The sequence below is a fragment of the Nanorana parkeri genome, unplaced genomic scaffold (assembly GCF_000935625.1).
Source record: "Nanorana parkeri isolate BGI_ZX_2015 unplaced genomic scaffold, ASM93562v1 scaffold406, whole genome shotgun sequence".
Lineage (NCBI taxonomy): Eukaryota > Metazoa > Chordata > Amphibia > Anura > Dicroglossidae > Nanorana > Nanorana parkeri.
In genome coordinates, this window is record NW_017306674.1 from 937545 (window position 1) to 950108 (window position 12564).

Genomic DNA, 12564 nt, shown 5'->3' on the forward strand with positions numbered 1-12564 from the left:
TCCTTTTGAAAATTCTAGTTGCCTGGCAGTTATGTTGACCCAAAGGTCAACAAAGGTATTTTCTGAGTCACTAACATGGAACATGTATGCAGAGCAGGAGTTGTGATTTTACTAACTGCATGCTTGTTGTAGGACAGTGACTCTAAGTGCCCATTCACACCAGAAGTTGTGCTAATCGCACAGCGTCTGGTGTGTAGTGCCCGAGCACAGTGCTGATCCCAGCACATTGCACTGTGTACTTTTTTGTCATCCAGTTATCATCCAAGTTATCCAGTTTATCATAACTGGAGCAGCTGTGCAACCAATCAGCTTTTATCTTACGTGTTCAGATCTTAAAGTGATATTAAAAGGAAAAAGTGCTCCTTCTTGATGTTTAAAAGTTTTCGCTTCCTGCAGAATCAGCTGGTCCCCTGAGCACTGGCCCTGATATCCTGTTTTAGGGTAGCTTCTTTCCCTTTGCAGGGTCCTATGAAGCCACCCTTGTGTGTGCTAGTAAGCTGTGTGTGTCTCCACATACACAACAAGGCGATCCACTCTCCTGCTCCTCCCTCACCCAAGCTAGTAGATGAACAGCTTCTGGAGATTACTTTGTCCTTTGTAATCTTGCATTGGACAGGAAGTTCAGGGAAACAGAACTTGGAGAGTTGGAGGCAGCTATTTGGAAACACAGTGACTGTAAGTGTTTGGACAAAAATGTAAAGAGTAATATCTATGGGCAATGTCTAGTTGTTTAATCTGGATTCATAGTTACATAGTTAGCCAGGTTGAAAAAAGACACAAGTCTATCAAGTTCAAGAGATAAAAAAAAACTAAAACAGAACGCTATGCCCACAGTTACCGACAGTTGATCCAGAGGAAGGCAAAACAAAAAACAATAAAGCATATTCCCTGGATCAACAATCTCTGGTGCTTATTTTTCTTATAAGAAGGTAATACCTAGTTATATTCTGTGCATTTAGGAATACATCCAGATTTTTTTTACAATGGTTAACTGAGCTAGCTAGAACTAGCTCCTGGGGGAGTCTATTCCACATTTTCACAGCTCTAACTGTGAAGAATCCTTTCAGTATGCAAAAGTTAAACCTCTTTTCCTCCAGATGCAGAGAGTGACCCCTTGTCCTCTGCACTGATCTTAAAGTAAATCATTTGGCTCACTATATGGACCATTTATGTATTTATACATGGTGATCATGTCCCCCCTTAATCACCTCTTCTCGAGAGAGAACAAATTCAGTGCAGCTAATCTTTCCTCATTGCTGAGCTCCTCCATGCCTCTTATCAGTTTAATTGCCCTTAGTTGCACTTTCTCAAGTTCCACAACAACCTTTTTGAACTGGTGCCCAAAACTGAAAGTGATATGAAACCTTTAGTTTTTTACCTTAATGCAGGGTGTTTTTCACCTTGATGCAGAGAATGCATTAAGGTAAAAAACTCCCAGCCTTTAGTACTACTTGAACTGCATATTCCAGATGAGGTCTTACTAATGCTTTGTACGGGGGCATGATTACTCTCTGGAGTCTATATTCCTTTTAATACAAGAAAGCATTGTGCTTGCTTTAGAAACTGCAGCTTGACATTGCATGCTATTATTGGGTCTGTGATCTACCATAACACCCAGATCTTTCTCCATCATTGACTGCCCCAAACATACTCCCCCTAGAGTATAGGACGCATTAATGTTTTTAGTCCCCAAGTGCAGAACTTTACATTTATCAACATTAAACCTAATTTGCCAAATAGATGCCCAATCACACAGTGCATTCAGATCTGCTTGTTAGTTGGAGACATCCTGTAAGGACTGTATTCCACTACATAACTTGGTGTCTGGATTCATCTTTGAAGTTTACGGGTTTACCCCTGTGGTAACTGAACAGACTTAGAAGGGAAGCTGATTGGTTGCCATGGGCAACTGCTCCAGTTTTCAATTTTAATTCAAGATTTAATCAAAATAAGATCCTGTAATAATTCATAGCTATTGCAGCTTTGGCTCTGTTTGACCAATTCATGTTTGTATATACAGTCTCATCAAGACAAATTTACTGGTCACAACTCACTTGGAATTAATTTCAATATATCAATGAAATCTATGCAATGTTTGAGAGTTTTCTAAATTGTACATGCAAGAAGACAGTGTGCATGGCCATTGTTTGAAGAAATAAATGTGTTATCCTTAAAGTGACATTAAAGGCAAAAACATTTTCCCCTCCCCCCCATATAAATGTTAGCACTTACCTTAAATGATGTCTCTTTTTCCGATCTTCCTCTTCTTTCGCCATGTTTTCATCTGTCCCTCCAGCGGTGTGACGTCACTCCGATCCAGCGCTGACTGCTCTGTCTCTCCGATCCAGCGGTGTCTGCAGTCGGGTGCACGCGTCCATAGACTTACCTTGCGTCTCTGCTCGTCTCCCGGCCGAGAATCGGAACTGCGCATGCGCCCGCCCCAAGATCCTTTGCGGCCGCACGAGCAGTTGCTGATTCTCGGCGCGGGAACGAGGGGCGATAACGAGGTAAGTTTAAAAGGACTTTAAGCGGTTTGTTTTTTTTACACTTCTTGCCTATGTCTACTGCATGCTAGCAGTAGATATAGGCAAAAAAAACGGAGGGTTTAGAACCCCTTTAAGGATATCTACAAATTACTTTATAGCAATGCAGTCTTAGAGACATTGTGCTATTTTTGGAGCACAAAGCCAAAAGGTCAAAGAATTCCTTATTAGTTAAGAAGGCCGCCCTGTGTTTTTTTCCCAGGCCTGAGGGAGGGAGGAGGATTCTTCAGTCAGCTCCCTAGTGGATCTAGTAGTTATGGAATGCGAGTACTTAACACTTTGATTGCTGTACGCTTTTTACTCCGACTTTTGAGTCATAGCATGACAATAACTTGTATATGCACAATGTGTCTGAATAGAATAATTTAAACTGGAAACATTTCCAGTTTATTAGCCCTAAAGCACTAGCTTAGATTTCAAGTTTTCCTCTGAACATGACACATTTACACCAGTCTACCTTCACTTCCTGTCTGGTGAAATTGTTGTTACCGATAGTAGGAATGAGCTCAGGTTCAGACCAAAACTGGTCCGAACCTGAGCACCTCTGAACACGGAAGGAGCTCCTCTCGAACAAGAAAAGAAGCTGCTAGCACAAACACAGCTTGATGTAAGCAAAGGATGCAGTGACATCACTGACCTTATATGGTTACATCCCTATAATTGGTAAATTATATATGCATGCATGCAGTCCAATTAGAGCGCCAAAAAAGAGAGACTGAGAGTCCAAAAAGGTTTACTAGTGGAATGGGTTCATAAAAGACAACACAGAACAGCCAACATGTTTTGGGAATTCAATGACCTCCCCCTTCTTCAGGGCTTAAACATCATAGGTAGTATTATGGACTCAAATACTGGCAGAATCGCAAGCGATTCATCTGATTGAATGAAAGGAGAAGCATGTCAGGACCAGAGAGATAAAATATCAAGTACGCAGGGGAACCAGCAGAGGAGCGTAGAACTAAGTACATGCTGTGTCGCGTATAGCCAACATCAGTGAATCAGCAAAACTGCCTAAATTACATTTACCGAATAAGGCTATGTGGCCAGATTAGGTAAATGACATCAGCACAAGCATCCCGCCCCTTTGTTTTCTTACAGCTGTGGGTGGGGAATGCCTGGCCTACAGCTTATTGGGTGGAAGTGCCCATGACGCTTTCTTGTTCAGAGGAGCTCAGGTTCGGACCAGGTTCAGTGCGAACACGAGCTTATCCCTAGTTGTCACCAGAACATAAAGTTAGGGAAGTTTGAACTAATGGAGCACCAGATAGCAATTTCAACTTATCCCCACTTTATCCAAAATCTAACAATAAACATTTTGGCTGGACCTACACTTTAACTCTTAAAATGCCTGTACACCTTTTTAGGTTTTTGTCTGATTGGGGGCTACCAGACAATACAAATGGCCTTAAAGTGGAGCTCCAACTTAAACATTTGTCTCAAGCTTTGGATAGTGTATTAGAACCTCTGTCAGGATAGAGTTAGAACCTCTGTCAGGTTTTCTGCTGTCAGTGCAGAGATAAAATCTGACTGTTGACAGAATATAATGTAAGGCAGAATGCAGACATCCCAACTCTCCCGGATGATCCAGGAGTCTCCTGCTATAGGATAGCAGCTCCCTGACGCCCGCGAGAGAAAATGTTTATCCTGGAAAGGTTCACTCTGCTCTATCTAGCAGAGTAAACCTTTCCGGGGATCCCTTTCTATCTGTGTTCTATTTTGTATTCTGACAGCGACCGTGGGGGAGGACCTTGGCGGGGTGGAGATGACATTAGATGAAATTAGTATTTGCAGGTTGGGATGTCTGAGAATGTACATTTCACATTTCCCACTAGATTATGAAGAACATGATCAAAGGGAAAATCTTCCAATGGGGACACTTGTTTTGGTAAAAAAAAAAAAAACTGTACAGGGATTTCCACTCAATTTGAGAGCATTTCCTCTCACTTTCAGTTGTTTCCCCAGGACAAGAGGTATGTCCAGATCCCCCCCAGCAGCATTAAACACCTGACAGAGGTTGTAGCTCTACCCCACTGTATCTAAATCTAGAAAAAAAAAATTCTGGCGTTCCACTTTGATGAATGAGGTCTAGTGAGAGTTGTCTAATCCCAAATTTCTACTGATTTTCCGACTTTTACTGAACTAAACTGGGCTGTAATACAACATCACATAGGTACAGTATGCATAAATATTTCACATTCAGAAAGCTAGCAGGAAACAACAGTACAAAAGTAGATTTTTCCTGCATAAACACATCTTATTTTGCAGAGTATATAATAGAGATCTAATCACATAAATACAGAAAAAATAGCACAATAATCTATAATTATATGTTTTAAAATGACAGTTTGTAGTCTAAACTTGCACAAAAACCCTGAATAAATCAATACACTGTCAGAATCAATATGCTACCGCAAGTGCAAATACGTGCTATTTACATTGCCTGGAATGTGCAGTGTGTGATGAAGACTGAGGATAGGCAACAAGAGAACATTTATACTTCCACGTTGCAGTATCACGTTTGCAGCATGCTGCGATGCATGTGACATGCCTTGTATTGCCATTAATTTTGAATGGCAGCCCAATGCACTAAGGCAACGTACCTGCATTGCAGCGCATAGCAAGGCACAGCAAAGCATTGTAGTGCATTGCCTTAGAAAAAAGGGTCACCTGCCTTGTTGATCATGTTAGAGTGCCTTGGGTTCCCATTCATTTTGAATGAGCTGCCTAATGCACCGTAAAGAAGTAAATGGGCCCTAAAGCAAAATAAAGTGGAATATTAATCCTACATAAAGAAACTTGTACAAATATAATCAAAGGATCAGGGCACATTTAATGGAACAGTTGTAACTGATTTTAATATTTTACACATTCTAAGGACTGTGGGTAGATAGATCCCCATGAAATTAGTTGCACAATAGTACTAATATATTTTGTACTATCATAGTCTTCGCAATATTATGTAAAAAGCAATAACAAATCCTTATACAGTATCATTTTTATTGCATTTCCAGGATAAAATATAATACGAAGAGGCCTACTTATAAAGGAAATAAATCACTTTTTTGTAGGAATTTTTGGCAAAATGTAATTTTCAGTGTCTCCTTCTAAAAGTGCTAAAAGTCATTTTAATATTAACAATTCTAATTTTGTTAAGAAACAATTCCAGATATGTATGGTTTTGTTACCCTTTGTAAAATACACTGCATGGTATAGAAGGATAGAAGTGTGATTTTATTAGGTCATGAAACAAAATTAGTAAATGATGTAAGAATGAGGGAAGGGGGAAGGGAATATCATCGCATGTGCTCCATTCATAAGCAATACATGGCACTTGTTTCAGCAGGCTTGTTCACTCTATGTTCATTGAGATGCGTTTTGCTACACACCACCACACATGTAAGGTGTCAACCAGTGGCATCAAAAAGGGGGGTGCAGGGGAATGCGGCCTGCACGGGGTGAAACCTTGAGAGTGGGTGACACCAAAATGACAGTCATTTTGGTGTCACTCCCTTTGTAAAGTCGGGCACTCGGTCATGGAGAGAGGAGGGGACCCAGCCGAATGAACGTCCCCTCCTCTCTTTGCCAGCATCCTTCACCAAGATGGTCACCAGCAGTTAAGTAAGCTTGAGGTCTTTATTCGTGTGCGTGATGACGTCCCAGTGGGTGGCACCCGGTGCCCACACCAGGTGACATTGTCCCTGGGGACGCCTCTGGTGTGAACAGGACAAATAGATTATCCTCTAGGTGCCCTGTTCACACGTGCCCTGAATACATGTGCTGTGGTCTGCAGAAAAGCACAGCTCACTGGACATGAGTGAACGAGTCCTTAGTACAGAGCTGGGCTATGCTCCTGTAGGTGTTAAAGGTGCCATGTTGCTGTTTGGTTTACTAACAAGTGGTCTTAATGACCCATTTACCAGTTTACTATCTGGAGGAAACATTACAAATAGTGCCATGGCAATAAAATTATAACATTGGCTAATGTTAATAAAACAAAGCGAAACATAGTCTTTGCATTGGTAATACTACTGGTACAGGGGGCTTATGTTTAACAGGTAAGGGGTCCAAAGGATCCATTGACTAGATTCCCCCATTCTAAGGGGGAAAACAATTACAATATAAATTTAACATGAATTTTATTAGCTTTTTAGGTATAACCATAGGCGTGCGCAGGGGGTGTGCCATGTGTGCCTGGGCACCCCCTAATCGCGTTGAACACAACACTAAACCCACAACGGCAGGCACCATGTTTTTAGTCACTGAGGCGGTGGATAGATCACAAAGATCTCTCTGTGATTGGCTCAGCAATACGTAGCGCAGCAGAACTTGCCACTTACATTCCTCACATAGCAGCTGCATTCCTCTGTACCTGGGAATCTGTGAGGGACCATCACTGTGGCTTCCCATCCAAGCAGAAAGCTGGGCCGGAGTTCACATGAACACCTGCCAGGCTCCCTGCTTCATTACTGTACCCCTTTTAGAATAGGAAACGCCTATAGGTATAACACAACAATCAGCTACAATACTTCCAAAAAGCTTATTTCACTTCTCTTTGCATTGATGTTTTTGACTTGGATATTTTATCAATTACCCAAATCACCACAACTAAAATTGAAGTGAGATTTAGCAAATTGAGGCAACATGTTTGTAGCTTTACAAATAGGGCCCTTAGACTAAAGCTGGCCATACATGTATTGAATTTCTACCAATCCAACAGGAATCATCCAAAATGCGAAAGTGCCTGCACCACCCAGTTCCACAAATGCCAATCTTCTAATCAATTTTTGTCTAAGGAGCCAGACAGAGAAGATGGTTGGCTGAACGGTGACTGCAGCTAATTGGCGTATTCTGACAGCGCCATAAGCTGGCTGTATGAATACGAAGATTATGGGGAAATTCCTATACCTGTCAGTGCCATCTAGGGTTGCTAGTGCCATGCAAACAGTATCCAGGTGAAACTTTTATAAATGAACCCCTAAATCGAGGGGAATCAAGCATTTTTCTCTTGTTCGGCTGAACAAGAGAAATCGTAACGTGTATGACCAGCTTGACAAGCTCAATATATGTGCTTCATCGCTTTCACCATTCAAAATGTCTAAGCAGCACAAGCTAATGGCATTTATAAGATCATTCATTCTGAAATTAACTGAAAGGCACTGTGTATTTCTTGAGCAGCTGAGAGGTTAACAGAGGACGGACTATCTGTAGCACTGTTTCCTTTTATTTATCTTAGCAGAGACAGGAGGGTACAGAGCACTTTCTGTAAATACTCCACATTGTTGAGTACTTGCTATCTTTCCTTGTACTGCTACCCAGGGCATGATTCTGCTTGTGTCGCACAAAATAGCCTTCATGTTTCCATGCAACGTGTAAAGATACACAGTTTTTAATTTTGCATGCGGTGTTCACCCTGAAAACAATGATGAAGCCCTCAGAAAATGACAAATCTCCAGGAGGTAAGTTTCGTGAATACCTAATAGGCAATGGGGAGCCATTATTGCTGTAAAGGCTCTTATTAGATGTCTGTCCTGCTTATATTAACATATAAAAATGTGTTTTTAGGTTGTCTTTCTGTATGTTGCTCAATTTAACTGGTTGACAATGCCAATAGCAAATTGTAATTCATTTGGAGATGAACATTCGGTTGATTTACAGCAAGCGGCATAAACAAGGAGTCTCGTGTATTATGTTTGTGATGAAATATTGTCTCCACTGTTTATTAGGATCATTCCGATTTTTCCTATGTAGTTTCTAGGGCAGATCTGAAAATAAAAGGGACATTGCAACAGATTGCGTCTACGGTGTATTCCTGATTTCTAAATATTAGGGTGGTCATTTTGAACAAGGGCGTTTCGTCACCATAATTTTAGCACAAAGAATTATCATTATAATCATTTTTAAGTGTTTTTGTAAACTCTTATCACACCTGCAAAAAATCATCACACCTGAAAAAGTAATAGTTAAAACCCGAATCTAAACTTTTCACTAATATATAAAGCCAAAACCTGTAATTTTTTTTTTTTTGGACAGAACGTTGAAGGGTTAGAACCCCATCAGGTTTATTTGCTGTTTATGTTTCCTCTGGGAAAATTCACCCTCTCAATGCTCAATGTTTGAGTTCTTTTTAGAAGAGCAGGCAATGGAAAAATCTTTCAATGGAGACACCTGCTCTGGTGACACCTGTCTGTCTAAGAGGGCAGGGAATTAATTTAGAAAATATTTCCTCTCACTTCCTATTGTAAATCCTGGACAAGACATGGAGGAAAATATTCCCATCAAGACAGCGCAAAAAAGAAAGTGACAGGAATTTCAACCTATCCATACTTTATCTAAAACTATAAAACATACATTTTGGCTTTCGATATACTTTAAATCTAGGTGTAGACGAGCAGATGTTAGAAGCGATTAATATTGCCAAGAGATACCTCTAAATGGCCCCAGTAACCGGTTGGACAGATTACAGTGGGATTGGGCTATTTAGGATGAAGCTAAAGCTGGTTAGAATTTTGTTCCACTGTTTGTGTAAAATCCTAAAAAAAAAACCTTCATCAGAGCATTTGATGATACCATCATTGAGTCAAATCATTTCTTTTGAAAGTCCTTCAAAATTTTTATCCAGACATGCTACTTGAATGGAATTGCAGATTTTAAACATATTTCATTTATTGCTTAAAAAAATAAGAAAAGAAAAATGCAAAGCAAAGTTTATTGAAATGTGTAAGTAAGTTAAAGGAGAACTATGAGGTGAGTGATTTCCACTCACCTCATAGTTCTAGCCGACCTGTGACAATGAGACTGTCACAGGTCGGCACAGTAGATCGGGAGGTGAGCGAACACATACCAGGTTCGCTCACTTCTCGATCCTGTCACGGTTCTCTGCCGTGACAGGGGGAGGGCTGGATTCCCCTCTCCCCGCTCCGATCTGCCATCGCTGACTGGCGGAACAGACGGGGGAGGGGGTGGGTACAGCTGGCTCTGCCTCTAGATAGGCAGAACCAGCTGTCACTCACGCAGCTGGGCGGATCCCGTCATCTACGTCGGGATCCGCTCCGGCTGCGGCGTCTCAGTATACCGCGAGCTACAGCTGAGCTTAGGGTAACGGGAGAACGCTAGTTTGTGTCCTCCCGTGACCCCTAGGAGAACTATGGGGGAAAACACTGACCCCCTAGTTCTCCTTTAATATAATTACATACATATTATGTTCATCAGCCCATGAGCTTGTAGTAGCTATACTAGACACTAGGGATGCACCGATACCAGGTTTTCGGTACCAATATTTTGCTGTCAGTACTCCCCGATACCTAGTACCAATACCGTTGCTTCTGCTGGCATGGAGCTGGCTTTCTGGGCAATCAGGAAGCCACGCATCGGGTAATGACACGCCACCTGGCATCCTGATTTCCCAGCAAGCCGGCTCCATGTTTGGCTGGCTCGATGCTGATTGGCCGAGAAGCCGGCTTCCCAGCCAATCAGCATGTAGCCGGCTTCCCGGGCAACCAGGAAGCCGGGTGGCGAGTAATGGCTTGCCTCCCGGCTTCCTGATTGGCCGGGAAGCCAGCTCCGTGCTAATTGGCTGGAAAGCCATCTTCACAGCCAATCAGCATTGAGTCTGCAGTTTGGCCTGATTGCCCGGGAAGCCAGCTCCATGTTCCCCTATGGCACTGTTGGTCAGAGGAAATCTTCCTCTGACCGGAAGTTCCAGCATTGAGGAAGGTATCGGAGCATTCGGAACAGTTGCCCAAGGCAACCAAACAGCATCCACCTCTCGTTTTCAAACCTTAACTGAACAAACTGAAGAAAGAAGCTGACTGGTTGCCATAGGCAACTTCTTCAGATTCTTCTGCTCCAGTTTTGATAAATTCCCCCCAGTGTGTATTTAAAGAAAGGAAGAATGAATTATTCCAGCTGTAAGTATGGTTTGCATGATGGGCAGTCATGTTAAATGTAATGATCTGCCCTGGTGATGTAACGCTATGATTTTTACAACATTTCACTCTTGGTTTCCATGGAGATTATCCTAGCTGCTAGGGGTAATTGTGGGCAGAGATATGGATAAACACCATCTTTTTACATTCTAATGACTGGTTTCTATGGCTACTTAGATTGCACAGGTTCTTTGAAAAAATCACCTTGATGAAAATTGGGTACCAGATAGGTTTTTAGGACTTTTCTCTTTCTGTGTATTAGCAAAATTGGGTCAATAAAGCTAACTGAATCCAGAACCCCTTTTGCTGATCTAGTATGCCCTTTGTTGGTACTTCACTTGGCTCACACCACACACATTTCTATACCATGTATAAATCTGTGGCAGGCCTCTCTAAACCGGATAATACGAGGTCTAAGGGCTTGTTCACACCAAATGCAGACCAGATCTGCATGAGTTTCTGCACATGCAGTCCAGTGGGTTGTGTATTGTTTTTGCCGCGTTATTGATGCGTTCCAGGCCGTTTTTGTAAAAAGCCTAGAATGGACTTTCAGTGCTTTCCAGGGCGTTTGCATGTGTTTTTTTATTAGTTTGCATGCGTTCCAGAGCAGGAAAAATAGGGCTTGCTGCAGTTTTTTTACATGCTCTGGAACTGAACGCTCCGGTGTGAACTAGAGCCCAAAATACCATTGGAATACATGGGACGCAGTTTTGATCCGGTCTGTAATTGCTCTGCTCCTGGAACGCGTTTGGTGTAAACTAGCCCTAAATGTATAGCTTGGGGAAGTCCCTCTGTTCTTCCAGTTCTACAATTTCAGACCTTTTTTGTACTGTTGACATTCATACCATGCTGCAAAGGATCTTGTAAACTGTGCGTGCTGCTATGCGAAATGCAATAAAAACGTATTGAAATATGTGGCAGGCCATCCAGAGTTATGTCTACAGTATAACTTCAGGAAAGCGACAGTTGGCTTGAGTCTACTTTATGTTATAAAATGCTGTGTGCTAAAATGATCAGTGTTTATTGCCTGCATCTATTGCTCATTGTCAGCAATTAATTAATGGTACATTTGTTTATCTCCTTCAGCAAGACTTCCTGCACTTACGGCTCCTCAGTTTGCATGGCTGCGAAAGTACTGTCAGAGAAGCCTTCCAAATCTTAACAGTTTCTTTGTCAGCAGTTTGCCTCAAACAAAAGATTTTGGACAAAACCACACTTCTGTAGGGCACACCAAATCGGATGCAGGTAGGTTTTATGTTTTGGTAGCAAGCATCACAGCTTGTATTCACTAAACATTCTTTGCATGCATTAAAACTAAGGCAAAACTGTACATTACTGTGTTGTAACACAATGTTCAAATTATTGTATACGCTGTCTGCATTCAAAAAACTTTGAGAAATCAATAAAAAGTGATTTAACTAAAAACTAAGGCAAAAAGCTAATCTGTATCAAAGCAATTATAAATTCCATTGGCAGAAAACAAACCACCTGTCCTGCTGGCTTTATTCTAAAGCTGTCAAATCTGATCTACATGTAGATGAAAGTACAGCTCATTCTGTACTTCCGCGGACACTTAGATGTAAGCTCTGCAGGTCTCATAGACCACAGCACTGTGGTCACCTCTTCACCCCCCTCCCTCTTGCCCATTCAAGGAACTGAGCCTGGGTTCTGTCTTTTGTTAATGGGCAGGAGGAGAGGGGGGCAGAGATGTGACTGCAGCACTGAGGCCCATCAGACTTGCACCAGGCATTGAAGTGCAGCAGGAGCTGTACTATCATGTGTACCCATGGAATGATTGTACACACAAGTGTATATATTCATGTGTGCTGTAAACTGGTAAAGACCAGGCTGTTAGTAACAGATATGATCACAGTAAGGGTACTGGAGGCAAACACTAAGGGCTCTATTTATAAACAATTCAATAATCAAAAGAAACCCATCGCACACCTGACCGGATAATACCCTCAAGTATCGGTTGGGTGCCAAGCGACCACGGATGCCTACGCAAATTAGTAAAGGTATGAAGAAGTCACTCGCACTTCAGCTCAAGTTCAGTCAATATTTTATTGACCTCTGTGGTGTCACAACATGGCGAT

The 12564-nt window shown here is 41.8% G+C and overlaps 1 protein-coding gene across 1 annotated transcript in view; it reads left to right on the plus strand.

Annotated features, from left to right (window-relative positions):
• Positions 1–7960: 7960 nt before the first annotated feature.
• Positions 7961–12564, plus strand: part of INPP5B (inositol polyphosphate-5-phosphatase B) — a 60688-nt gene continuing 56084 nt past the window's right edge. The window contains exons 1-2 of the mRNA XM_018559608.1: positions 7961–7999; positions 11555–11713. Of these exons, the coding sequence (XP_018415110.1) occupies positions 7963–7999; positions 11555–11713 (196 nt within the window). The 5' untranslated portion in view covers positions 7961–7962. The remainder of the gene's footprint in view (positions 8000–11554; positions 11714–12564) is intronic.